The sequence below is a fragment of the Oncorhynchus clarkii genome, unplaced genomic scaffold (genome assembly GCF_045791955.1).
Source record: "Oncorhynchus clarkii lewisi isolate Uvic-CL-2024 unplaced genomic scaffold, UVic_Ocla_1.0 unplaced_contig_639_pilon_pilon, whole genome shotgun sequence".
NCBI classification, from domain to species: Eukaryota; Metazoa; Chordata; class Actinopteri; order Salmoniformes; family Salmonidae; genus Oncorhynchus; species Oncorhynchus clarkii.
The window spans coordinates 46,682-73,646 of record NW_027258467.1 but is presented as its reverse complement, the minus strand read 5'-3'; the positions used below and the strand labels follow the sequence as shown (position 1 = coordinate 73,646).

Sequence of the window (26,965 nt, the reverse complement as noted above, 5' to 3'; positions counted from 1 at the left end):
AAGAAAGAAAGAAGGAGGAGAGAAAGAGAGGGATGGAGAAAGAAAGAGGAGGGAGAGAAAGAGAGGGAGGGAGAAAGAAAGAGGGAGGAGAGAGAGAGGGAGGGAGGGATGGAGAAAGAAAGAGGGAGGAGAGAAAGAGAGGGAGGGAGAAAGAAAGAGGAGGGAGAGAAAGAGAGGGATGGAGAAAGAAAGAGGAGGGAGAGAAAGAGAGGGATGGAGAAAGAAAGAGGAGGGAGAGAAAGAGAGGGATGGAGAAAGAAAGATGGAGAAAGAAAGAGGAGGGAGAGAAAGAGAGGGATGGAGAAAGAAAGATGGAGAAAGAAAGAGGAGGGAGAGAAAGAGAGGGAGGGAGAAAGAGGGATGGAGAAAGAAAGAGGGAGAAAGAAAGAGGAGGGAGAGAAAGAGAGGGAGGGAGAAAGAAAGAAAGAAAGAGGGAGGAGAGACATTGTTTCTAAGAAGACAATCACTAAAGTAGCATCTAGATCAGGGGTGTCAAACTCATTCGGGCTTCAACGACGTCCAGAGGGCCGCAATGAAAAATGTGTTAGATACCATTGCCGTCAAAATGTGTAAGAAATTGTTCTCTATCCATCGTTTTTTGGAATTTTGCATTAGTGAGCTGGACAGAGGAAACTGTATGAATGTAGGTCCAAGACCATTTCTACACAGTTTCCATTCAGTTTTAGTCATCATCAAGTATATTGAGTTTGTTTCCCCCTCAAACAGGCAGTATGTTTGACACGATGTCCTATACACCACAATACTTTCTATTCTTCCACTACCATAAAAATACTTTTAGACTATTTTTCTTCGGGAAAATGACCATTTCTAAATGCTGTTACTACTTTATGACATTACTATTCCTACCATCTCGTTCCTACCTGGAGTGAGTGGGTGGTCTGGGCTGTGGTGGTGGTTCCTACCTGCAGTGAGTGGGTGGTCTGGGCTGTGGTGGTGGTTCCTACCTGGAGTGAGTGGGTGGTCTGGGCTGTGGTGGTGGTTCCTAACTGGAGTGAGTGGGTGGTCTGGGCTGTGGTGGTGGTTCCTACCTGGAGTGAGTGGGTGGTCTGGGCTGTGGTGGTGGTTCCTACCTGCAGTGAGTGGGTGGTCTGGGCTGTGGTGGTGGTTCCTAACTGGAGTGAGTGGGTGGTCTGGGCTGTGGTGGTGGTTCCTACCTGCAGTGAGTGGGTGGTCTGGGCTGTGGTGGAGGTTCCTACCTGGAGTGAGTGGGTGGTCTGGGCTGTGGTGGTGGTTCCTACCTGCAGTGAGTGGGTGGTCTGGGCTGTGGTGGTGGTTCCTACCTGCAGTGAGTGGGTGGTCTGGGCTGTGGTGGAGGTTCCTACCTGGAGTGAGTGGGTGGTCTGGGCTGTGGTGGTGGTTCCTACCTGCAGTGAGTGGGTGGTCTGGGCTGTGGTGGTGGTTCCTACCTGGAGTGAGTGGGTGCTCTGGGATGTGGTTCCTACCTGCAGTGAGTGGGTGGTCTGGGATGTGGTTCCTACCTGCAGTGAGTGGGTGCTCTGGGCTGTGGTTACTACCTGCAGTGAGTGGGTGCTCTGGGATGTGGTTCCTACCTGCAGTGAGTGGGTGCTCTGGGATGTGGTTGCTACCTGCAGTGAGTGGGTGCTCTGGGCTGTGGTTCCTACCTGCAGTGAGTAGGTGCTCTAGGATGTGGTTCCTACCTGCAGTGAGTGGGTGCTCTGGGATGTGGTTCCTACCTGCAGTGAGTGGGTGCTCTAGGATGTGGTTCCTACCTGCAGTGAGTGGGTGCTCTGGGATGTGGTTCCTACCTGCAGTGAGTGGGTGCTCTAGGATGTGGTTCCTACCTGCAGTGAGTGGGTGCTCTAGGATGTGGTTCCTACCTGCAGTGAGTGGGTGCTCTGGGATGTGGTTCCTACCTGCAGTGAGTGGGTGCTCTAGGATGTGGTTCCTACCTGCAGTGAGTGGGTGCTCTAGGATGTGGTTCCTACCTGCAGTGAGTGGGTGCTCTGGGCTGTGGTTCCTACCTGCAGTGAGTGGGTGCTCTAGGATGTGGTTCCTACCTGCAGTGAGTGGGTGCTCTAGGATGTGGTTCCTACCTGCAGTGAGTGGGTGCTCTGGGCTGTGGTTCCTACCTGCAGTGAGTGGGTGCTCTGGGCTGTGGTTCCTACCTGCAGTGAGTGGGTGCTCTGGGATGTGGTGGTGGCCAGGGAGGTGATGCATGGAGAGGCCACAGTAGTGACCATACAGGGGTCACGGTTCAGGGTGGTAAGCAGCAGAGACTCAGCCTTGATAAACTGGGGCTGGAGCAATACCTGAGAGGAGGAGGAGCGAGTGGGAGAGAGAGAGAGCGAGGGAGAGGGAGAGAGAGAGCGAGGGAGAGAGAGAGAGAGAGCGAGGGAGAGAGAGAGAAAGAGAGAGATGGAGGGTTAGACTATAAGCCTGAGGGAGCAGTTCTGTTCCATTGAAATAAATTAGAAATGAAACAAATACTAGGACAATAATAGATTTGAATGCAAAGAACAAATCATTTTTTTCTGGTGTGTTGATATTCTTAGGGTTAATGAGTCTCATCAAACATAACACACACACACTCACTCCAGGTGAACAAACTAACTTGTTGAATGTGATGTGATGCGATGGTCTGAGCTGGGGGGCTTGCTGAGGTGGTCAGGAGGGGGGCCGTGGTGGTCAGAGCCTGGATGGTCATTGGCTGAACACCGGAAGGGGACGACGACAGGCTGACCATGGGCTGGGCGGGGCCTCCTTGATGATTGACAGCTAGAAAAATAATCAGGGTCATGTTCATTAGGCACCAAACGGAAGAAAACTGCCTGAAACAAGGAGGGAGTACTTAAATATTTGTTTCTGGGTTCAAAACGTCCTGCTAGTATGGACTCAATTGTGTTTGAAATAGTTCAAGATGTAAAACCAGCTGTAAAACTAAAACACCATATAAACTGGCGTCACCATAAGTCTTTGGCGAGGCCAAAGTTCACATACATTTTTTGCGTGGCTTAGTAGTGTATGACCTTTCCCCCTGGTGAGTGATATCATTATGGGATACTGGCTGAAGCGGGGAGTGTACACTACAGTACGTTTGGTAGCTATAAAGACACTTGAGTCACTGACTGATAACAGTATGGATTATCATTGTAGGAATGACCTTTGACCTCTAGAAAACATATGATATGATGACTGTAGCAGGCAGTGTGTAACATAACAGTACAGGTGGCTGTAAAGACATTGGTCTACACAGAGTCAGTAGGTTTGTAATGCTGGGGCATGGCTGCATGGGGCAGATATCTTACTGTAGTTTCAAATCTAATTTTATTTGTCACATACACATGGTTAGCAGATGTTAATGCGAGTGTAGCGAGACATTGTTAAAGGGACAGTGTTGCACAGGTATGCGACACGGGCAAGGTGTGTATATCTGAATATGGCTCATAGAGAGCGTAGACAAAAAACCCTCTCTCAGCCTCAGGGACGGTCCTTCACTTTGACCAACGGGTATTAGATTGGGATTTTGACTGACAGTCAGCGGAGGTTGTTGAGTAACCCACTGACTCTCCTTTGGAAACATGCTGAACTACTACTGTTACTGCACCATAGAACACAACTCTATCTCCTCATAACATAACACCAAGTAGGCTTTCTTCAGGGAGTGAGTGTTTGTGCTTTGTATACCAGTTTCCATTGTCAGTCCCTACCTTTCGCCTTGAGAGAGAGACAGAGAGAGAGTGTGTGTGAGAGTGGGTGAGACAGTAGGAGTGTGAGCATGTGTAAACTGTTCCTCCAGTCATGCTCTGCTCTCATCCAGACACAACAGCATGGCCCTGCTCTGCATCATAAATAAGACGTCTTAACGACCATGTGGCTCTACTACTAGCAACACATGGTGGGGTCCCTCCTTCCCTCCCATTACCTGGCAGGACGGGGCTGAGCAGGGAGGGCCATGGGGAAACCCCTACAACCATTAAAATAGCTATGTTTCATCTCCACGTGGAAGGGGTTAGGATTAGGGGGAGTGACTCAGTTTTACGTTTCCTTGCATTCGTTTGCTCCCTTGGCCTTATTTTCTGACTCTCATCCATCTACTACCAGCATTTCAACTATTAATACAGAGGAATGGAGACAATCTGTTCCTCACCTTTGTAGCCATTGTGGGTGCTGTAGTTAATCCGTATCTGCTGGGTGTGGGCCTGGGACTGCTGGGGGGCAGGAGAGGTGAACAGGGCTTGGGGGGCGGCGCTGAACACGGGGCTCTGGCCGGGTACAGTATGGGGGGAGGAGGCTGGGGGAGGAAGCTGGACTGGAACAGGGGCTGGGGGGGAGAGGACTGGCAGGGGCAGGTCCACCTTGGACTCCCTGAGACCCTGAGCAGCCTGGGCTGATGGAGAGCCCTGCTGGGGAGCTGGCTGCGGCCTAGGTAGTGGTACAGGGGTGGAAGTGGTGACTTGGGCCAGGGGTGACTGCTGGAAGGTGGGGGGGTGGAAGGCCTTGTCTGGGGGGGAGGAACTGCGGATGATGGGGGGCCCCAGGAGAGCATCAAGGTGGGGGCTGCTGCTCAGGATTGAGGAGGTGGTGGATGGAGGGGAGGTGGTGGAATGGGGCAGGCTGAGGGCAGGGAGGTCCTGGGTAGGGGTGACCCCTGTGAACTGAGGGGGGTCAAAGAGACCCGCCATGTCCTGGTTGAACTCCACCATGTCCTGGTTGTTGATGAGCTGCAGCATGTCTGAGAAGAGATGGGGATATAGTCAGAGTACTCCATAGATTGAGAGAAGCAGAGACAGAGAGAGACAGGGGATGCCTTGTTAACCATGACATTACCACAGAAATCAGGAGAAGAGGGTCAAATAAGACAAAACTAAAACAAAGTAATCTAAGTTGAAGACTGTGATTAGTTGAATCATGTGTTAAAGCTAGACTGGAACAAACAGCTGTACACACACACACACACACACACACACACAGCAGAGCCTTTTGTTCACTCCATACTGCAGTCATTTTGAACATCTTAAAAACCTCTTGACTGTAGGGGGCAGTATTTTGATTTTTGGATGAAAAACATACCCAAATTTAACTGCCTATTTCTCAGGCCCAGATTCTAGAATATGCATATAATTGTAAGATTAGGATAGAAAACACTCTAAAGTTTCCAAAACTGTCAAAATGTTGTCTGTGAGAATAACAGAACTGATATTACAGGCGAAAACCTGAGGAAAATCAAACCAGGAAGTGGCTTCTATTTTGAAAGCTCCATGTTCCATAGCCTGCCTTCGCTCCATTTAAAGGGATATCAACCAGATTCCTTTTCCTACGGCTTCCCCATGGTGTGAAAAGTCTTTAGACATGGTTTCAGGCTTTTATTTTGAAAAATGAGCGAGAAAGATCACATCGTGTCAGTGTATAGCTGGGTGTCCCCAGAATTTTGCTTGCGCAAAAGTTTGGAGCAGCCTTTGTGTCTCTCTCTCCTATTGACGGAGCTAAAGTACCGGTTGATATATTATCGATTATATATTGAAAAAAACAACCTGAGGATTGATTAGGAAAAAACGTTTGACGTGTTTCTGTGGACATTACGGATACTATTTGGAATTTTCGTCTGCGATGTCGTGACCGCTCGCACCTGTTGGATTTCTGAACATAACGCGCCAAACAAATGGAGGTATTTTGGATATAAAAATAATCTTTATGGAACAAAAGGAACATTTATTGTGTAACTGCGAGTCTTGTGAGTGCAAACATCCGAAGATCAAAGGTAAGCAATTTAATTTATTGCTTTTCTGACTTTCATGACCAATCTACTTGGCTGCTAGCTGTTTGTAATATTTTGTCTACTGAGAGAGATGTTCTTACATTAAATTAGTAATTTAATTTGAATTTGGCGCGCTTACAATCCAGCTGATGTTGACGTAAATTATCTCGCTAACGGGATGGGTGCATCAGCGTGCCTCCCAATGACCAAACCACGTTTCTGGGCCTCTGAATGGAGCAGAGATAAAACCCTGTAACCCAATCGGAGCGTTTCATGATTGCCAACTAAAGGCTTAAATTAAGACTTGAACCACTGGGTGACTGACTGACAGAGCATTTCTCCCATCTCTCTCGCCACACCACATGGTAATGTGTCACTTAATCTCTGCCCTAACTCCACTAGAAAAACCAAGAACTGGGCTCAAAGTGTCCCAGAGTAGGTGCTGATCTAAGATCAGTTTTGATCATAATGAATCAGATTATCATGAACACAAAAGATCTGATCCTAGAACAGCACTCATACTCAGATACTTTGTGGATATGGGCCCTGATCTGAGAAGTAGAGCAGGACAGTAAATGGGGCCAGCTCAGTTCAGTCCTGGTCAGTAATGCAGTTATTATGGGGCCACTGCAGCAGAGGAGACTGGCTCTATGCCACTCTAATGGGCTCCAAAAGGGCCACAGCGAGACAGGCAACACAATAGACACTATGATCACAGTCACACCATCCCAGACCTGCAGCTACTTCACTTCTATTCACAGCATTATGATGCACACAGTCTGTCAAAAGGACAACAACCCTGAGTAGGTGAGGATGGAGACACAAGAAGAATTGAGTGTTGATGAAAAGGGTGATGTTTACTATGCTATGCTGCACCCTCCACGTAAACATGGCATGGTAGCACTTTACATTAGAACATGGAACTGAGTAATAGTAGCAAGTTAATTACTCAAACTGAAAACTTTATTCTCTAATAATACAACAGGCCTTGTTTTAGGGTAATACACTGTATAGCATACTTGTTTCATCAGCTAGAGATGCTCACAATTATTGTCTATGAGAAACCTTCGTTAGTACAGGATAGCTTATTCTTCTGGATTTCCAACAGAAATAGGCTGTAGGTTAGGCTATCTCGAATGAGTTTCAGGCAGCACAGTGAGGAGGCTGTTCCCTGGCAAGGAGAAAGACCATTTTGTTTAATCTTAGACCAAATCATCAAGCTAATAGTCATATGTTATAAGGACTAGGTTCAGTAATAACGGAACACACTTCATGCTTCTGCCTTTGCTCTCTGTACATCAGTCTGACTAGCCTGGATTTGTAAACCAATGTTTTGTATGAGGTGATCGCTGCCGACCAATCAGAAAGTGCCTCAGACACTTGCAATGCAGACCAGCCCCCAAGATAGAAAGAGAGGAAGCACTTGTGGTTTCAATGAGAAGGGGTTACTATGGGACAATTTAGTGCTGGGTTACTCTCGGTCAATTTTTAGGGTAGTGCGTGGAATCAATGAAGGGTGAGATGCTGCAGCAGAGCAGTTGTTGGAAAACAACCAACCATTGATTATACTGACAAATAACATTAGTTAATATCACCAACGAATCGAATAGCCACCATTCAATTGAATGCACTTATACATTAACGTAACTAGGTTCGATATAACTGAACTAATTTAAATATAAACTATTAACATTTTATTAATAAGACTGCAACATATGATTAATTCATACATAAATAGGAATTATATATGGGTGGGAAAAAAGCAACCATCAGATCATGATTCATGTTATAGACTTATTTCACGCCTCTTGAAATGAACCCGACAGGGAACGCTCGACATTAACCTCGTCGTGATGTCAGTAGGACAAATTGGAGGGGGCGGGGCACATTAACTAGCGTCTGTTCCGTTCATCACACACAAGCTAGCAGTGAACTATCAGCTCGTGTAGTATGTACATTGTTTTAACTTATCAATAACATGAAAAATAGCAGATATAAATGTGTCTAGAGTTAGATCAGAACCAAAACGCAAAAACGAGAGCAGCAACAACAGAAAAACAAGCACCGAACTCAGACAGTAGCTAGCTAGCTAGTTCCATAAGGTTAACTAGGATTATCCTCGACCCTGAGAGAAGGAAGCCTTCTCCTACTACCACATAACGTAACTGTTTGAGTAAAATATAACTCGTTAATTTGATTTACGGTCATAACTAATGTAAGTTAGCTAACTTGCTAACATGACAGCTAACTAAGCTGTACATCATTCTAAATTACTCACTGGGTGCCTATACGTAGTTAATGATACCTCACTCAGTAACGCTATGTGTACAAGCTGTTTCATGTATGTGTTGCTGCTATTGTTGTCACTTGTTTGGCTAGCTAACATTCGCAACAACAATAGCTAACTAGCTAACGCGTTACCAAGTTCAAGTTGTCCGTTTTGCTAGCTAGCTTACTAGTAAGCTTAACGTTCTTACCATCAATGTCATTGAGCAGAGCCGTGTCAATATCGCTGGGGTCATTTAGGGATATGGTTGGATCCAGATTATCCAGTGACTGATCGTCAAAAGACAAGTTCATTTTTGCTGTCTCGTTATGGTTAGCTAAATCACTGTGGCTAAAAACTTACGATTTCCACTTAAATCGATGTTTGTGTATCTAGCTACATTTGCAATAATTCCAGTGAGATAAACTCTGTTATTGATCTGTCAAATAGTGCCTTCTTCTGTCTTCATATTGATGCCCAAGAGGCACACTTCTCACGCTAAACAGTGCTCATTGAGGATCCACATGTTTAGCCAGCTAGTTACAGAGCGCTTAATGAGTGACACTTGTTCTAGCCAACCCCCGACCACTTGTGAATGCTGACTCCCCCTTCATGGTCTCATACCTTTCTTTGACTGGCAACTCCAGGACGAAATACAGTGTCCATGGTATTTACATTTGTGCATGGCTATTGCAAAGAATAAAAAGCAGTGTTCTTTGAAAACGACTATATTGTTGGATGAACACTGTGGGGAAATACATATCCAAAGTCAATAAGCTTCTTCAAGTGCCAAATACATAAATTGAACGTGGAAATATCATGTCATGTTTTTAATATTTGTTTTGTTTCGTGGTCTGTACTCATATAATGCATTAATGACGTTTTATAATCGAGAAAACGGTATTGTCCTCTGGAAAACAACAGCATGGGTGTTTATTATGGGCTTGTCCTTAACAGCCAATCAACGCCAAGCAGGGGTGGGCTAACAACTGTTCATGCTTGTGTGGCCCGTAGTGATGACTGTCTGTAGAACCAGAGAATTCGACCAATGGGGAACTCGGAAACCGAGTGGGGTGATCTGACATCACGACTTTGGCTCCCGTGGTTACATCATGTATTTCTCCTGGAGTAGTGGAGGGGAAGGGGGAGCAGGCTAAATATATGGAGGGACATAGTACAGTGCGGCTTCAAAACTTTTAGGGCAAAACGAGATTAACAGGGTTGATTTAACAAAGCTCATGGAAGTCCCCTTTGGTTGGACAATGACATGTAGCATAAAGTCAAAGCAAACATTTTCCTCAAAGAATAAATAACAAAAACCGATATTATTCAAACCATGGTAATTAAGCAATTAACACAAAGTAATGGCTCTCTAAAAAGACCATTCAATAATCAACAATAATAACCTTGATCAAATTATCCGATATGTGGATTGTAGTAGGACATGTGAGCCGTGTGTGAGCTCACCAAAACACAAGCACACACAAAGGGGGCACAACAAAGGTGTGGTACTGGAAAGAAATGGGTCAACGACCGACAGTAGCACAGCTGCAAACTAGTTGTTGAATAGCAAGCAGTGGAGCAGGAGAGATATAGTATATAGGGGCCCGGCCTGCTGTCAGCAGGACTGCCTTTGTTGCCTGGGGCGATTGTTGTCCTGACTGACATGATGCTCTTTTGAATCTGGTAACACACCAGGAGATCAGTGTGATGCTCAACAGGCAGCCAAAGGAGCAGTCAGTTATCAGCATAGATCCAATAGAGAGGTCTATGGGTATGCACTGTATTCAGTCAGGGAGATCCAGGCAGATCTAAACTGAACAAAAATCTAAATGTAAAATGTTGGTCCCATGTTTCATGAGCTGAAAAAATAAAATCCCAGAAAATGTACATACACACAAAAAGCGTATTTCTCTCAAATTGTGCACACATTTGTTTACGTCCCTGTTAGTGAGCATTTCTCATTTGCCAAGATAATCCATCTACCTGACAGGTGTGGCATATCAAGATTAAACAGCATGATCATTACACAGGTGCAACTTATGCTGGGGACAATAAATGACCAGTCTAAAATGTGCAGTTTTATCACACAACACAATGCCATAGATATCTCAAGTTTTGAGGGAGCCTGCAATTGGCATGCTGACTGCAGGAATGTCCACCAGAACTGTTGCCAGAGAATTTAATGTTAATTTCTCTAACATAAACCACCTTAATGTCGTTTTAGAGAATTCGGCATTATGTCCAACCGGCCTCACAACCGCAGACCACATGTAACCACGCCAGCCCAGGACCTCCACATCCGGCTTCTTCTCCTGCGGGATGGTCTGAGACTAACCACCCGGACAGCTGCTGGAACTGGGTTTGCACAGCTGAAGAAGTTCTGCACAAACTGTCAGAAATCATCTCAGGGAAGATCATCTGTGTGCTCGTCATTCTCACCAGGGTCTTGACCTGACTGTAGCTCTGCATCGTAACTGACTTCAGTGGGCAAACGCTCACCCCCGATGGACCCCGGCCCGCTGGAGAAGTGCACTCTTCACAGATGAATCCCGGGTTGCAACTTTACCGGGCAGATGGCAGACAGAGGGTATGGCGTCATGTGGGCGAGGTGTTTGCTGATGTCAACGTTGTGAACAGTGCCCCATGGTGGCAGTGGGGTTATGGTATGGGCAGGCATAAGGTAGACAACAAACACAATTGCATTTTAATCAATGGCAATTTGAATACACAGAGATACCGTGATGAGATCCTGAGGCCATTTATCCACCGCCATCACGTCATGTTTCAGCATGATAATGCACAGCCCCATGTTGCAAGGTTCTGTACACAGTTCCTGGAAGCTGAACATGTCCCAGTTCTTCCATGGCCTGCATACTCACCAGACATGTCACCCATTGAGCACGTTTGGGATGCTCTGGATAGACGTGTACAACAGCGTGTTCCAGTTCCCACCAATATCCAGCAACTTCGCACAGCCATTAAAGAGTGGGACAACATTCCACAGGCCAAAATCAGCAGCCTGATCAACTCTATGCGAAGGAGATGTCGTGGTGCATGAGGCAAATGATGGTCACACCAGATACTGACTGGTTTTCTGATCCACGCCCCTACTTTAAGGTATCTCTATTCCCAGTCATGTGAAATCCATCGATTAGGCCTAATTTATTTATTTAAAAATTGACAGAATTTATTTTGTGAACTGTAACTCAGTAAAATCATTGAAATTGTTGCATGAATACATCTGGAGTGTCTGCATGGACATCAACAGGAAACTATTACCTTGGCATGGGAGGGGAGGTATAACTACAGTATAAGGGGAAAGGTTCAGGGCAGGGGAAACATGCAGTGCTATGAATAACATGGTGCAAGAAGTGAGTCTGTTGCATCACTCAGTGGGCCACTACGCCAGGTTGAACTATGAGCTTGGTTCTGCCTGAATTTACCATGTGTGTTCACTATCATATTTCATATACTAACACCATCGCAAGGAAAATGTAATACACACAAGAAAATAACCATAAACAAAGTGTTGGTAGAGGTCACACGTTGCTAGTGTTTTATTGGTTAATACGTGCATAATCAGGTCACACAATAGAAAGCTGAAACCAAAGTAATGAATTGCAGAACAGCACAGCCATAGAACACCCACATCATCATACAGGAGGGACAAGAGTTCTCCTGACCATTTAGTCTAGACCGGAACATTTCCTAGTCAGGAAAAACAGCTGTTCCTCAACAGAACAGGAGGACACAATTTCCAGCTCCCCCATGTCCATACTCAGTGAGCAAAACTGGTTGAAAAAACATTTAACTAGTTTTGCTGTTGAAATTACATATTTCAACCAGTTTTGAGGGTAGTGAAGAGATACATTGGGTTACAATGTCCAATAGCTCATTCCTGTTGCAACCCAACAGGTCCACATGTTCCATAGCAACCCAACAGGTCCACATGTTCCATAGCAACCCAACAGATCCACATGTTCCATAGCAACCCAACAGGTTCACATGATCCATAGCAAACCAACAGGTTCACATGATCCATAGCAACCCAACAGGTCGACATGTTCCATAGCAACCCAACAGGTCGACATGTTCCATAGCAACCCAACAGGTTCACATGATCCATAGCAAACCAACAGGTTCACACAACCATCTGATTGGAGGACAGCGTAAAAGAGTAAGCATATACATAACGCTTTCTGGTTATAAAAAATAAAAAGTGACACACATAGAAATCAACTGTTTAAAGTGACATGTTATATTTGTTCAGTAACAAAGAATCTTAGTTCAAACATCTCTATGCTTTGTCCAGCCTTAAGACATAAGAGGAACAGCAACTGTTGATTGTAAAATGTATGCTACTATTTCATAAGAGGTGGAATTAAAGCAACAGAAGACCAACTAGGACAAGAATGAAACAGAGTTAAAGCGCATTAATAACAGTTTATTCTGTTACAGTATTCTAAAACACATTCAAACATTAATGCCCAAGACAAATCATACAAATAATGTACTTGTTTGTAATATCACCCTGTAACATTTATAAATGATTGTTACAAATAATGTTTGATCTGGAAGCAGATGTTTTTAAATAAAATACAGTAAGGTCTTTTTTACTTATTTGAGTATCTCATTTACAGTATAATACACATAACTTTGATAAGTATATAAGGATACTTGTAAGTAAACACACGTTTCACTTCAATAGGAACTGTCATGGCGTTTTGTAGTTATTCATTTGGTGTTAATTGTAGAAGCTTTATAAGCATTAACTTTGAAAAGTACTGGCAAAAGAGTTGAAATGAAGAACGAACCTCTTTTGCCTCAAAGGTCTGTAGCCATGTTTTCCTGACAACAGGAAGAGAATGTTATGCCCTCATCTAACTCCATTACCTACTGTAGGTAAGCAAAGTAAAATAGAATGTTAACAGGTTAAAAGGGGCATTCCCACTAGCAGAGTCACAGCCCACAGCTACCACCCACTGTAATCCTCAAAAATAAAAGACAGGAAGCTTTACCAGACAATTTAGACCACAGTAAAAACACATAAAACACGGTAAAAATAACGTTTTTGGTCATCCTTCCGAAGCACATCCGAACCTATTTCTGTTCCACACATGTATGTGTAAAGAGAGGAGAGCAGGGGAGCTTCCCCAAAGTAGAAAGGATCTGGGAGGAATTCATTTTCCTGCATGACATTACTGTACATATACAACCAGGAGACCAAACAATACATTAATGAGTTAGCCTTTCGACTAGGTGACCTACAAAAAAGCTAATAATTCAGTTGGACTTTTAAACATGTACTGCAGGTAATACTCACATATTTCTGATGTATATACATATATTTATGTAAACATACGTAAAAAAAAATATTACAATAACTACATGTATAAGCGTTTGCAATAACTTTTCTGTGAAGTATGCTACCAATACGCCATCATAAATGTACAATTTGATTCGATTTTCAGTGCCATATTTCACCTGCACTATTCCTTTAATTTCCATATCAGGAAAAAGTGTCCGGTTTTCTATTTACGGCTGTCTGTAAAGTGTGCTTTGTAGAGCAGAAAAGGGCTGAAATTTCATAAAGATTTAAAATCATATGCAATTAGTCTAAGAAAATGTCTTGTGTCCTATAAAAACAGTTCCCATCTTATTAACACAAGGATAAATATACCGAAACGTTCAAGGATCCAAAAGTGCATAAAGTTCATGAAATTGGTCTCATGGTAGAAGGGGAAGGAAAACATTGAAGAATAGCCCAATATCAGAAGACACCAGTGGAGGCTGCTGAGGGGCTGGAAAGGGGCTGGAAAGAAGCAAACTGAATGGCATTAAACACATGGAAACAATGTGTTTGATGTTGTTGATACCTTTCCACTTATTCCGCTCCAGCCATTACCACGTTCCCGCCCTTCCCAATTAAGGTGCCACCAACCTCCTCTGATAAACAATTACTAAATTAGTTTGTCATTAAAAAGTCTTTGGAAGAACTCAAAATCGCTACACTTACATAGTGTACAGATAGTACCAAAGCGGAACGTCACTTCTGCAACTCATACGGCTGTTGTCGTGGTAGTATTAATCACATTCCATTTGTCACATGCGCCGAATACAACAGGTGTAGACCTTACTGTGAAACGCTTATTTACAAGCCCTTAACCAACAATGCAGTTTTATGAAAAATAAGAGTTAAGAAAAATATTTACTAAATGAACTAAAGCAAAAAAATAAAAGAGCAACAATAAAGTAACAATAACGGGGCTATATACAGGGGGTAACGGTAACGGGTCAATGTATGGTACCGGTACCCCCTGTATAATATCCATCAGAAATATTTGGTGGGTGTTACTTCGGTTCTGATTGAAAAGACTATTTTGGACCCTTTCCTTCCCTACAGTATGTACACACCACACAGATAACATGGAGGGAAGTTGACAACAGCTTTTCAAAGAGGAAAGCAAATATAAAAGCTGTGTGACAGATATTTGCTGTGGTGCCATGGGGCTTGAACCTTGACATGGCTGCTTGCAGCTGTATATATTTTCCCCTTCTCCCTTTTGAAATGTGGAGACAGACAGATACAGGTAAGTCATGTTTGCTATTTGGCCCTGCAGAACTATTGTGCCATAATTGAGTAACACTAGCATGGAGTCTGTCAAACAGTAGTCTTTCCTCATGCATTGCCTTTCCCTGTACCAACATTTCACAACTGTAGAATGGGTAATGAAAGGGTTAAGGAAACCTAAAAAGGAACATTGAGTAAATAATACAAAAGAGACAACTACAGAGTGCAGCGCTAGTACATAGTACAGTACAAACCGTGAAAAGAATAAATGCATAAATTATTCATAAGCTACATTTATTAAAATAACACAGTACTCCTCTGTTTGTATAGACTATATGCCTCGGTCTGCTTTTTCAGAAGGATTTTTTTCTGTTAACCTTCACACCTTCAGAGGAACATAAAGACGAGGTTGTGTCATTTTATCCTCATCCTCACAATGTTAGGTTATATCCTCCTTAGGGTAGCTAGCTGCAGATGAGATACAAGACGACAGACACATCCCACACTGACAGACGGATCAAACCCTCAATAGTAATACATGATGCAACGCGGCTGGGCAGGCGGACAGCAAGCATGGTCCTCTGCAGGAGGAGGATTGGTGTTCAGTTCAGTAGCTACACTGCTGCTTGGCAGGAGTGGCGGATAGGGGATACCTAGGTACTGCAGATGCCTCAGAGAGAGAGGTTTCCTGGGGGAGAGTCTACAAGGCAAAGAGGGCATCCTCCGTCCGTTCAGCCTTCTTGCGGGTGCCGCTGGGGGCGCTGAGAGGGGGACCAGGCTCATCACCAGGGAGCGATGGTAAGGAATCGACCACCTTCGCTCGATCCTCCAGAAACTTATCAAACTCTAGAGGAAGAGGAGAGAAAACCCCTGTTAACAGCAGGACATATAAAAATGGTTAGTCAGTTGTTGACTTTTTGGGTAGTGATCCTCATTGCTGCACCTTCTGGAGAGGCACAGTACTGCATGTTTTTGCCCCACATCAGCAGTGAAACACCGGATTCAGCCAATCAATGTGTTGAAGATCAGTAGATTGGTTGAATCAGGTGTGATGGTACTAAGCTGAGACAAAAGCCTGCAGTACTGTGGCTCTCCAGGAGCAGGATTGAGAATAACAGCACAAAGGCTGTGTTTAAACAGACAGCCAATTCTGATCTGATTGGATTGGTCAAAAGACCAATTAAGTGGCAAAAGATCAGAATTAGGCTGCCTGTGTAAACGCAGCCTAATATATCAAGTACTAAAGAGCTGATCAGAGAATTTTGACACAAATTAGGAAACTGAATCTATGCCACATTTAATGAGAGCTTCTACATGAGACATGCACAGTATCAAGTGTTAGTGCCCTGAATCCATCCATACCTTCACTCGTCACCCCTTCCTCACCATCTAAACCATCGCCTTTCTATTCAGAGGAGAAGAAATGGAAATCAGTGAATCCATAACATTTGTGGGCAATTCTGCCAGGAGGAGCACACAACCATTGACTCACCAAGATGCCTTACAGTAAATGGACATTGTTAGGCGTCAAAGTCGAAACATTAGTCTTCCCTTCGGTATTGAATAAGAATGGGTTGCAAAATTCTTTCCCAAAATCCCCTTGTTCTTCTTAAATCTCGGAGTAGAATTCACAGATTTCCTGCTTATTCCCTCTTGATTCCAGGAATCTTCCAACAAGGATTTCTAGAAAACCAGGGGATTTTGGGAAAGTTACGGACATGTCACAACCCTACATACAAGTTGACTAAGCTACTTACCTCCCTGACCTCTACAGGACACCATTCACAACTCAGGGAGGTCACTCTCACACAGTGCTTTTGTACTGACATTGAGGTACTTCAAGAACATGTACTTTCCACCACTGTGACGGACCCATGCTTCCACCATACTTCAATAGACCCATCCACTCGTCCATCCAACTTTTCAGAACCTGTTTACTCTGCTATATCCCTTTAAGGACCTGTGAGTACCTTTCACATTCATCAGGGAGAACCACTGTAGCATCAACTGGTGTGATATGATACAATACCAATGTCATCTTTAGACAGGCAGGTTTTATTCTTCACTCCAATAGATTCTCTAGATTAGCATTATGGTAGCATGTGAGAGATTGTACATCTCATAGGTCACAGTTATATCACTCTCATCATTGGTGGAAAACCATTAGTCAGGTAATGAATGGAAGGAAGATGGTCAACTAAAGTTTAGAACACTACATGTGATCTACCTGGTTACGTGAGATGGATAGAAATGTGACTAAAGAAAAAGAAACGAGAGAAAAGAGAGAGAGAGAAGAGAGCGAGAGAAATCAAGGTAAAGAAGCTCACCACATCAGCACAGAGCCACTCCTCTATGTCATCCATGACAGAGGACTGCGATACGGGGATCTATGGAGCAAAGCCATGGACAAACCCAGCGGACGGCACAAAGCCACACAATAATAAACCCACCCGACAACACAACAGAACAAAGAAATGACAAAAACAAAAGAAAAACAACAAGAAAAGATTCACCGGAGGCTCTGAGAGGAAAATGACAAATAACAAAAACAAAGCCATCAAACCAAAACCAAGATCAGAGGAAGAGAACACCAGACACATGGCCGTAGTCCCCAGACAGTCTCTGTGTGTGCAGGTTCCTCTTTCATGTTCAACTCATTGATTTATTATGCATAGGGACAGGATTTCTAGCTGACTACATGACCTGACCAGGAAAAAATAAATAATATGGTAATAGCCTGGGCATAGGCTATTACCAGTTCATAGGCTATTACCAGTTCATAGGCTATTGCCAGTAGGCTATTGCCAGTTCATAGGCTATTGCCAGTTCATAGGCTATTGCCAGTTCATAGGCTATTGCCAGATCATAAGCTATTGCCAGATCATAGGCTATTGCCAGATCATAGGCTATTGCCAGTTCATAGGCTATTGCCAGTTCATAGGCTATTGCCAGTTCATAGGCTATTACCAGTTCATAGGCTATTACCAGTTCATAGGCTATTACCAGTTCATAGGCTATTGCCAGTTCATAGGCTATTGCCAGTTCATAGGCTATTGCCAGTTCATAGGCTATTGCCAGTTCATAGGCTATTGCCAGTTCATAGGCTATTGCCAGTTCATAGGCAATAACCAGTTCATAGGCAATAACCAGTTCATAGGCAGTAACCAGTTCATAGGCAGTAACCAGTTCATAGGCAATAACCAGTTCATAGGCAATAACCAGTTCATAGGCAATAACCAGTTCATAGGCAGTAACCAGTTCATAGGCAGTAACCAGTTCATAGGCAATAACCAGTTCATAGGCTATTACCAGTTCATAGGCAATAACCAGTTCATAGGCAATAACCAGTTCATAGGCAGTAACCAGTTCATAGGCAGTAACCAGTTCATAGGCAATAACCAGTTCATAGGCAATAACCAGTTCATAGGCAGTAACCAGTTCATAGGCAGTAACCAGTTCATAGGCAATAACCAGTTCATAGGCAATAACCAGTTCATAGGCAGTAACCAGTTCATAGGCAGTAACCAGTTCATAGGCTATTACCAGTTCATGGGCTATTACCAGTTCATGGGCTATTACCAGTTCATGAGCTATTACCAGTTCATAGGCAGTAACCAGTTCATAGGCAGTAACCAGTTCATAGGCAGTAACCAGTTCATAGGCAGTAACCAGTTCATAGGCTATTACCAGTTCATAGGCAATAACCAGGGCCCAGAGATTTACCTGGGTCAGATCACATGGTCAGGATTCTGGGAAAACTCTTGTCCCAGACCACTTCCAAGGTATTTATTTTGTCCTCGTTAGTTCTAATGAGTAGTCATGAAACTACCAGCTGATTTGATAGCTACAGTTATGTAACACTGTTAATTAGTCCAGGTCATTAGTCAATTAGCAGATCAGCCAATTCACATGAGTCAATCATTTATTGGAAGGACAACCAGCAAATCACAGGGACCACCAAAGACTGGGAATGAGGACTAATGTCATAATGACACACAAGCACACACAGAGCATGAGCAACGCTGGCTGCATGACATCATGCAGTGATAGTGAGAATGGAAAGGAGAAGGTGAGAGGGTGGATGCCATGGTTTGTGTGTTATGTGGAGGTCGGAGTGACTCAGGGTACAGTACCAGCAATCGGGACTGATAGGAGAGGGGTCAATGGTCATGAAGGCTGCCCTAACATTTGCATATATGCACAGGTCTAGGATCAGCTTACACTCCTGGTTTAATGGTTCTGGGTGAAAGTATACCCATATGCACAGATCTAGGATCAGTTTACCTTCCCCAGATCCTAACCTGAACCATTAATTAAAACATCCGTATCACGATGTAACTGAATCCTAGCCGATCTCTTTCAATCTCCTTCTAGTTGCCGATCACAAAGATCCAAGAGACGGAGATACTGAGAAGTTACACAGAAGTACACAAACTAGTGGTGTTGAGAGCAGAACACTATGATGGAGAAGAGATCATGTTCAAGCTGCCAGGCATCTGCATTCACTGATGTCATGTCGACAATCTAGTCTTTAGAATCTAGATTATCTAACAGATCAAATTCCACTGTTGTGTACCGATATAAGAAGGACAGAAACGTATCGTGCTCTTAAAGATTCTATTAGCTCTTTTGGGACTTTAACGAGAGATGTTGAAACAAAGAATCAAGGAAAACATCAACAGGTACTGTTGTGTAGGATGCTCCATACACTAGGTCACTAGCGGTAGATAGAAAACTCACTCAAAAGGTAAAACAGAGGGTGAGTTACTGTAAGGGAATTCCCCACAGTCACGTGATCTGCATAATGATATGAAAGTCAGATCATATGGATTTGGCTGTCTAGCTAGCTAAACTCCTTTCCAGCAACTTCACAATGTATTGTTTTTAAGCCTTATTCACAGATTCCGGTTGTTGAATATTATGCAAAGTCAACTTTGCAAAGCCAACAGGGTTGACATAGAATGGTCAACAAAGTTGACATACAAAAGTATGTGTACATCCCTTCAAATTAGTGGATTCTGCTATTTCAGCCATACCCATTGCTGACAGGTGTATAAAATCAAGCTCACAGCCATGCAATCTCCAGACAAACATTGGCAGTAGAATGGACTTACTGAAGAGCTCAGTGACTTTCAACGTGGCACCGCCATAGGATGCCACCTTTCCAACAAGTCAGTTTGTAAAATGTCTTCCCTGATTAAGCTACGCCGGGCCAACTGTAAGTGTCGATATTGTGAAGTGGAAACGTCTAGGAGCAAAAACAGCTCAGCCGTAAAGTGGTAGGCCACATAAGCTCACAGAACAGGACCGCCGAGTGCTGAAGTGCGTAAAAATCATCTGTCCTCGGTTGCAACACTCACTACCGAGTTCCAAACTGCCTCTGGAAGCAACGTCAGCACAATAACTGTTTGTCGGCAGGTTAATGAAATGGATTTCCATGGCCTAGCAGCCGCACACAAGCCTAAGATCACCATGCACAATGTAAAACATCGGCTGGAGTGGTGTAAAGTTTGCCTCATTGGACTCTGGAAATGCATTCTCTGGAGTGGTGAATCACGCTTCACCATCTGGGTTTGGTGGATGCCAGAACGCTACCTGCCTGAAAGCATAGTGCCAACTGTAAAGTTTGGTGGAGGATGAAAATTGGTCTGGGGCTGCTTTTCATGGTTCGGGCTAGGCCCCTTAGTTCCAGTAAAGGGGCATCTTAACACCACAGCATACAATGACATTCTAGACGATTCTGTGCTTCCAACTTTATGGCAACAGTTTGGGGAAGGCCCTTTACTGTTTTTGCATGAAAATGCCCCCGTGCACAAAGCAAGGTCCATACAGAAATGGTTTGTCGAGATCGGTGTGGAAGAACTTGACTGGCCTGCACAGAGCCTTGACCTAAACCCCATTGAACACATTTGGGATGAATTGAATTGCCGACAGAGCCATGCCTAATCGCATGACATCAGTGCCTGATCTCACTAATGCTCGTGGCTGAATGGAAACAAATCCCTGCAGCGATGTTCCAACATCTAGTGGAAAGCCTTCCCAGAAGAGTCAAGGCTGTTATAGCAGCAAAGGGGGGACCAAGTCCATAATAATGCCCATGATTTCAGAATGAGATGTTCGACGAGCAGCTGTCGACACACCATGGTCAACAGGGTTGACATAGAAGGACCATCATTAAAATAAATAAAGTATGGTACAATATTGAACAGTTTTATACCAATCACAACAGCAACCAATGTGTCAGATCATCAACAGTATTGTAGCTAATAGGTTTAATTTGTTAAATGGGTTAATGCACTAGTGTTCCAGTGTTAAAACAGGACTTCTATGCTAGTTGTCTTTAAATATGTATAGTATATTATCTCCACTGAACAAAAATATAAACACAACATGTAAATTGTTTGTCCCATATGTTGGTCCCAAGCGGATTACACGGCATGATCATTACACAGGTGCACCTTGTGCTGGGAACAATAAAAGGCCACTCTAAAATGTGCAGTTTTGTCATACAACACAATGCCACAGATGTCTCAAGTTGAGGGATCGTGCAAGTGGCATGCTGACTGCAGGAATGTCCACCAGAACTTTTGCCAGAGAATTTTATGTTAATTTCTTTACCATAAGCCACCTTAATGTCTTACTAGAGAATTTGGCAGTAAGTCCAACCGGCCTCACAATCACAGACCACGTGTATGGCGTTGTGTGGACGAGTGGTTTGCTGATGTCAACGTTGTGAACAGAGTGCCCCATGGTGGCGGTGGAGTTATTGTACGGGCAGGCATAAGCTACAGACAACGAACACAATTGCATTTTATCGATGGTCATTTGAATGCACAGAAATACTGTGAAGAGATCCTGAGGCCCATTTTTTTTAAAAGGTATCTGTGACCAACAGATGCATATCTGTATTCCCAGTCATGTGAAATCCATGGATTAGGGCCTAATGAATTTATTTAAATGGGCTAATTTCCTCATATGAACTGTAACTCAGTAACATCTTTGCAATTGTTGCATGTTGTGTTTATATCTTTGTTCAGTGTAGTTCAATAAAAATGTATCTATAGACCGTTAGCTTGACAATGCATCTGACAGAGATGATGATACTTATCGCTACACAGACGTTTGAACCTGGTCGAATCAGCAATAATGATACTGTTGACAACAAATCTGATGTCAACCATAGAAATAGAATCCCTTTTAAAATGGCCGCCGGTCTATCCATTCTAGACCGACTGACTTGAATGGGGATTCCCGTTCCAGTGATTATATTTCTATAATGTCAACAGCCATGGCAACATAACACCTGTTGTGCAGCAGTAAAGTATCTGTACCTCTCCTGGGTTTAGTGTGTGACTGTTAGACATTAACTGTTTGTGACTGATGAAAACCCACACCTGGCCCTGGGGACCAAGCAGACCTTTCACGTCATCCATGAAGGGAGGATGAGAGGACCAGGACCAACAGTAGGAGGGACAGAGTGAAGGGAGTCCACATTTGTAACAGTAGGTAGGTGTGTGTTTGTATTGAGAATATGCAAGGACAAATTAAGATTCTAACAGCTTATTTATTCATCATTGTGTGGGTATTGTACAATTGGAGGAGTTGTCTGGCTTTTTCTAACGTGTCTCCATTCTACTGTTGGCGCTAGCTGGTTTAGCAGTGCTGGGATATGGATTGTCAGGGGGATGGATGGATGGGGGAGGGTGATGAGGGTGCCAGAGGTGTAGGGGGATATGGATGATGGGGTGATTGGACATAGGGGGAGGACACTGAGGATGGAGTCCTCACCATTCCTTGGGTAATAAGCCAGCTGTCTATGGGCAGCTCCAACTCTGGGTTATCATCCCCTATGACCCTCAGCTGAATCAACAACAGAACAACACCTTACACAAGATAGAGGAAGCCCCAGACCAGAGCAACAGAGCACAGAGAGGAAACAGAGAAATCAAATGCAATGCAACAACCTAGACTGAAGAAAATATAGGGAGAGGAAAGGATGGGGGGGAACAAACGAGAGGAAAATACCAGAATCATTCCAATTAAAAGGTGAACGCATTGGGAAAGGAGGAAGAAAATAAGGATAGTTTGAACTTTGAACCCTCAGCTGATCACTAAGCCCCAGACTGGCAGATACATTCCATCTGAGGCAATCTCAACTAGCACTGGAGGGTGAAGGGTGTGTGTAATCGGTTTGTGTAATCGGTGTGTGTGAGAGAGAGAGTTTAGATTTCATAATACTTTATGTCTGGCCTTACAGGTGTAGAACCTGATTACAAAGTGCCTTGTTAGTACTGACTGACTGTGGTACAAGAAGTGGAATGAAAAAAAAAAATTCAAGAGTTGTGACAATTTGAAGGAGAAAAGGTGACATGCAAAAAGTGGAATTCAATAGCATGGTTTCCTATGACCTTTGACACCCATAACGTGACAAAATACTGTCTTACAGAGAGCAATGACCAAGACGAGAGGAAAAAACAACACCAAACACTACTGAGGAATGACAGAATGACCAAGTAATGGGAGTTTATAGTTTAAAATGTCTAGAGAGAGTATTACATGTAGCTCTTTAGAATACCTAGTTATACTAGACTACAAGCCATGCGGTAGTATGTGCTTGTTACTCCAACAGTGTAGTTCACCATACAGAGCTGGCTAGCCATGGTCTACTACTGTATTCATCTGGTATTACTCCTGGAAAGTCAGAGGCCTGTGTCCCAAAGGGCAACCTATTCCCTATATAGTTCACTACCTTTTGACCAGGGCACTATATAGGGAATAGGGTGCCATTAGTGGTACAGAGGTCAACTAACATCACACTACAGGCCATCACATGCAGAGAGAGTAGACCATGAGCTGAGAGATTAACCTTATCAGCCATGTTAACAGCACGTCAACCACACTCTACACTTCATTGTGGTGGGATGTGAATCTAAACTACATCCTCCAGCATGCTTTGGTGCACTCACCCCTCCAGTGGCGTTCTGTTGTCTGACGTCCAGAGCTGAGGCAAGCCCACCCAGGGCTCGAGGGTCCTCGTACTTCACACTGACAACACACACAGACAGAGAGAACACGTTAGAGCCCGTCCCACTATGTGGCATGGAGATGGTTCTGGAAGGCTGAGAGTGGCTCTAGAACAGGATTCTAGAAGTTTGGAAGAGGTTCTAGAAGTTTGGAAAGGGTTCTAGATGCCAAGGGGAGAGCTAAGTTTGAGGAAGCCATACTTTTTGCGTTGATCTGCCAGAGAGCTGGTCCTGGTCTGAGCAAACATGTCAAAGTCGTCTCCAGGGTTGTGGCCCGACAGAGAGGACAGGGTACCACTGACACTAACCCCACCCACATCTGAGAGAGGGAAGGGGAGGAGGGAGGGCAGAGAGAGAGAGGGAAGGGGAGGAGGAAGGGCAGAGAGAGAGGCAGAGACGCAGAGAGAGAGAGAGAGAGAGAGGCAGAGGAGAGAAAAGAAAGAAAGGAAGAGTTGAGAGAGGGTGTAAAGGGGGGTGTGGGGAAGAGAGAAAAATAAATAGATGAGATCTAAATGTCCACAATGACAGTCATCATCCCGCACCAGTCCTCTAGAATCAATGACAGTCATCATCCCGCGCCAGTCCTCTAGAATCAATGACAGTCATCATCCCGCGCCAGTTCTCTAGAATCAATGACAGTCATCATCCCGCGCCAGTCCTCTAGAATCAATGACAGTCATCATCCCGCGCCAGTCCTCTAGAATCAATGACAGTCATCATCCCGCACCAGTCCTCTAGAATCAATGACAGTCATCATCCCGCGCCAGTCTTCTAGAATCAATGACAGTCATCATCCCGCGCCAGTCCTCTAGAATCAATGACAGTCATCATCCTGCTCCAGTCCTCTAGAATCAATGACAGTCATCATCCTGCACCTGTCATCTTCCTGGGTTCTCGTCAAAAGTAGTGCACTATATAGGCAAGAGGGTGCCATTTGAGACGCAAGCGCTGTAGAGCAAAGGAGCATATTCTCCCCCTTTCTCTGTCTGACGCCTCAGCCAGAGCATAGTGCCACGGAGTGCAGCAACATCATTTAGGCTAACAGGCTAACAGAGGAGTCATTTACAGAGACTTATAGAGCAGGGCTTATTTCCCATTAGAGCTCTGATTAGAAACCTTCTTACACTCCATTGCCCTTGTGTGTGTGTGTGTGTGTGTGTGTGTGTGTGTGTGTGTGTGTGTGTGTGTGTATGGGCAGTGTGTTGCTTGCTATGGGCTATGCATCATTACAGTATAGCGTACCTAGCATCTGGTGCATTTGTATATAGTACACAGAGTATCATTTGCGTTCCTATTGAACCATTCCCCATCCTTACCCAGGCCGGCGAGCTGAGTGGACAGAGTTGAGGGACCAGAGGTAGGGTCTTGGATCAGGGTCCGGGCAGGGGAGGCTGTAGCCCCAGCCCTAGGGGCGGTCACAGGGGGGATGCTGGACGGGGGTGTGGAGGTGGCTCGGAGGCTGACCACAGCGGGCGAGCCTGGCGTTAGGTCTATCAGGTTGTCCTCTGTGGCTTCACTCAGCATCTGGAGGGAGACAACAGAACAGAGTCAACACACACAGCGGTGGCTCCTGTAGAGAAAATTAACAAAGGTAGGAGGATGGAGGTAATGGAGATGTCTACTAGTCCAACACATCACTATCCTCTACGTTTGACTACAGACATCAGAGGGCTTTACGAGAGAGAGGGAAAGAATATTCTAGTTCTCTGGAACACCACCACTATATAAAAGGTTCCATGTGAACATGGTCCAATAAGGAGGTCCATACATTACAGTAGTAAGACATGTTTCAACATTCTCCTCATTGACTCTATTCATCTCAAGACTGAGCTGGGATAGAATGGAGTGCTGTCATGTTTCAACATTCTCCTCATTGACTCTATTCATCTCAAGACAGAGCTGGGATAGAATGGAGTGCTGTCATACTTGCCTCCATTAGCTGACCACGACACAGAGAAACAGAGAAACACACAGAGACATAAAACTGCTATACACATGCAGCAAATTAGCCACAAACATTGACAAATCTAAATCATATCGCATTTCAGAAAATACATTGAGAATGGACTGAAACAAATAACACAATCAAATCAAATGTAATTTGTCACATACTTCGTAAATAACAGTTGGAGACTAACAGTGAAATGCTTACTTACCTTCCAAACAACACAGAATACAATAACACATTCTTAGTATAATATAACAAAAGAATACATGGGCTACCAGTACCAATCTGATGGGCAGGGGTACGAGGTAATTGAGATAGACATGTACATCTCGGTAGGTGTAAAGTGACTAGACTACAGGATAATAAACAGTAGCAGCAGTGTATGTGATGAGTGTGGAAATGTGGAATTGTGTGTGTGGCAACAGTGTGCCTGTGTGTACGTGTGATGTCTGTGACTGTGTGTGTGTGTGTGTGTGTGTGTGTGTGTGTGTGTGTGTGTGTGTGTGTGTGTGTGTGTGTGTGTGTGTTGGAGTGTCAGCGTAAAGTATGCATGCGTGAGTAGAGTGCTGATCACAACAAACTGACAGATAGTAACATTAATATCCACTCCTGTTGAGTTGTTCATAGATGTATAGATCAGTGAGATAACTCACCCCGTTATTCTGAGCCGCTCTACCCGACCGGTACCGCTCATACCTGCAACACACCACAAGTCCTCAGAGTTCCATGTAAAGAACACGTGGCCTTTGGCATCAATCATACATTTACATTTCTGTCATCTATAAAACAACATGAAAGGAACGCTTTGACTTTTTGAGACCATGGAATCTTCAATAGAAGTGTCTGCTTCAGACAGGTCCCCCGGGGCCCAAGATGATTAACTGTGTTCTTGTAGGGCCTGCTGAAAAAATGTACTCCACATGCAACATCATGTCACAGCAGATATCCTTGTTCACCAGTGGACTTTGTGTAGCTGTAAGCCTATGAAGTCAAGTAAGCCTAATTGTGTGTGTGTGTGTGTGTGTGTGTGTGTGTGTTACCTCTCGTATCGTAGGAAGATGTTGTTGAGGTCGTCGTTGACGTGCAGCAGCTCCTCTGTCACCTCCTCATTGGAGACCCGGGAGATCAGCTCCACCACCCGCTGCTGCATGGCCCTGCACGTCCTGTTCAGCTCCTACACACACAAACACACACAGGGTGAGGACACCGACAGCATGGCCCTGCACGTCCTGTTCAGCTCCTACACACACAAACACACACAGGATGAGGACAGGGCATCACTGATGGAAAGGTGAGTCTGTCTCTCAGAAGGTGGATGACTAGAATTCTCTAAAAAAGGGTCTCTAGCCAGCAGGTAGCCATACATGTCCATCATTAGACTCAGTTGTGTTACTTAGTAAGAGAAATCACAACACCT

The 26,965-nt window shown here is 44.3% G+C and overlaps 2 protein-coding genes across 2 annotated transcripts in view; both read right to left on the bottom strand.

Annotated features, from left to right (window-relative positions):
• Positions 1–2,075: 2,075 nt before the first annotated feature.
• On the bottom strand, positions 2,076–8,558 carry LOC139396988 (sterol regulatory element-binding protein 1-like; the record flags this gene model as incomplete). The annotated part of the gene is made up of 4 exons (XM_071143935.1): positions 8,215–8,558; positions 4,130–4,714; positions 2,594–2,757; positions 2,076–2,291 (listed from the first exon to the last, which is right to left on the bottom strand). Coding segments are annotated over exons 1-4 (1,068 nt in total), but the record flags the coding sequence as incomplete, so codon positions are not given.
• A 3,874-nt stretch (positions 8,559–12,432) lies between these two features.
• The window catches only part of LOC139396990 (TOM1-like protein 2), a 41,023-nt gene continuing 26,490 nt past the window's right edge, over positions 12,433–26,965 (bottom strand). Inside the window, exons 7-15 of the mRNA XM_071143937.1 lie at positions 26,589–26,722; positions 26,202–26,244; positions 24,917–25,124; positions 23,802–23,919; positions 23,544–23,622; positions 22,366–22,437; positions 16,905–16,964; positions 15,940–15,982; positions 12,433–15,423 (exon numbers count right to left, since the gene is read on the bottom strand). Coding sequence (XP_071000038.1) covers positions 15,278–15,423; positions 15,940–15,982; positions 16,905–16,964; positions 22,366–22,437; positions 23,544–23,622; positions 23,802–23,919; positions 24,917–25,124; positions 26,202–26,244; positions 26,589–26,722 — 903 coding nt within the window. The 3' untranslated portion in view covers positions 12,433–15,277. The remainder of the gene's footprint in view (positions 15,424–15,939; positions 15,983–16,904; positions 16,965–22,365; positions 22,438–23,543; positions 23,623–23,801; positions 23,920–24,916; positions 25,125–26,201; positions 26,245–26,588; positions 26,723–26,965) is intronic.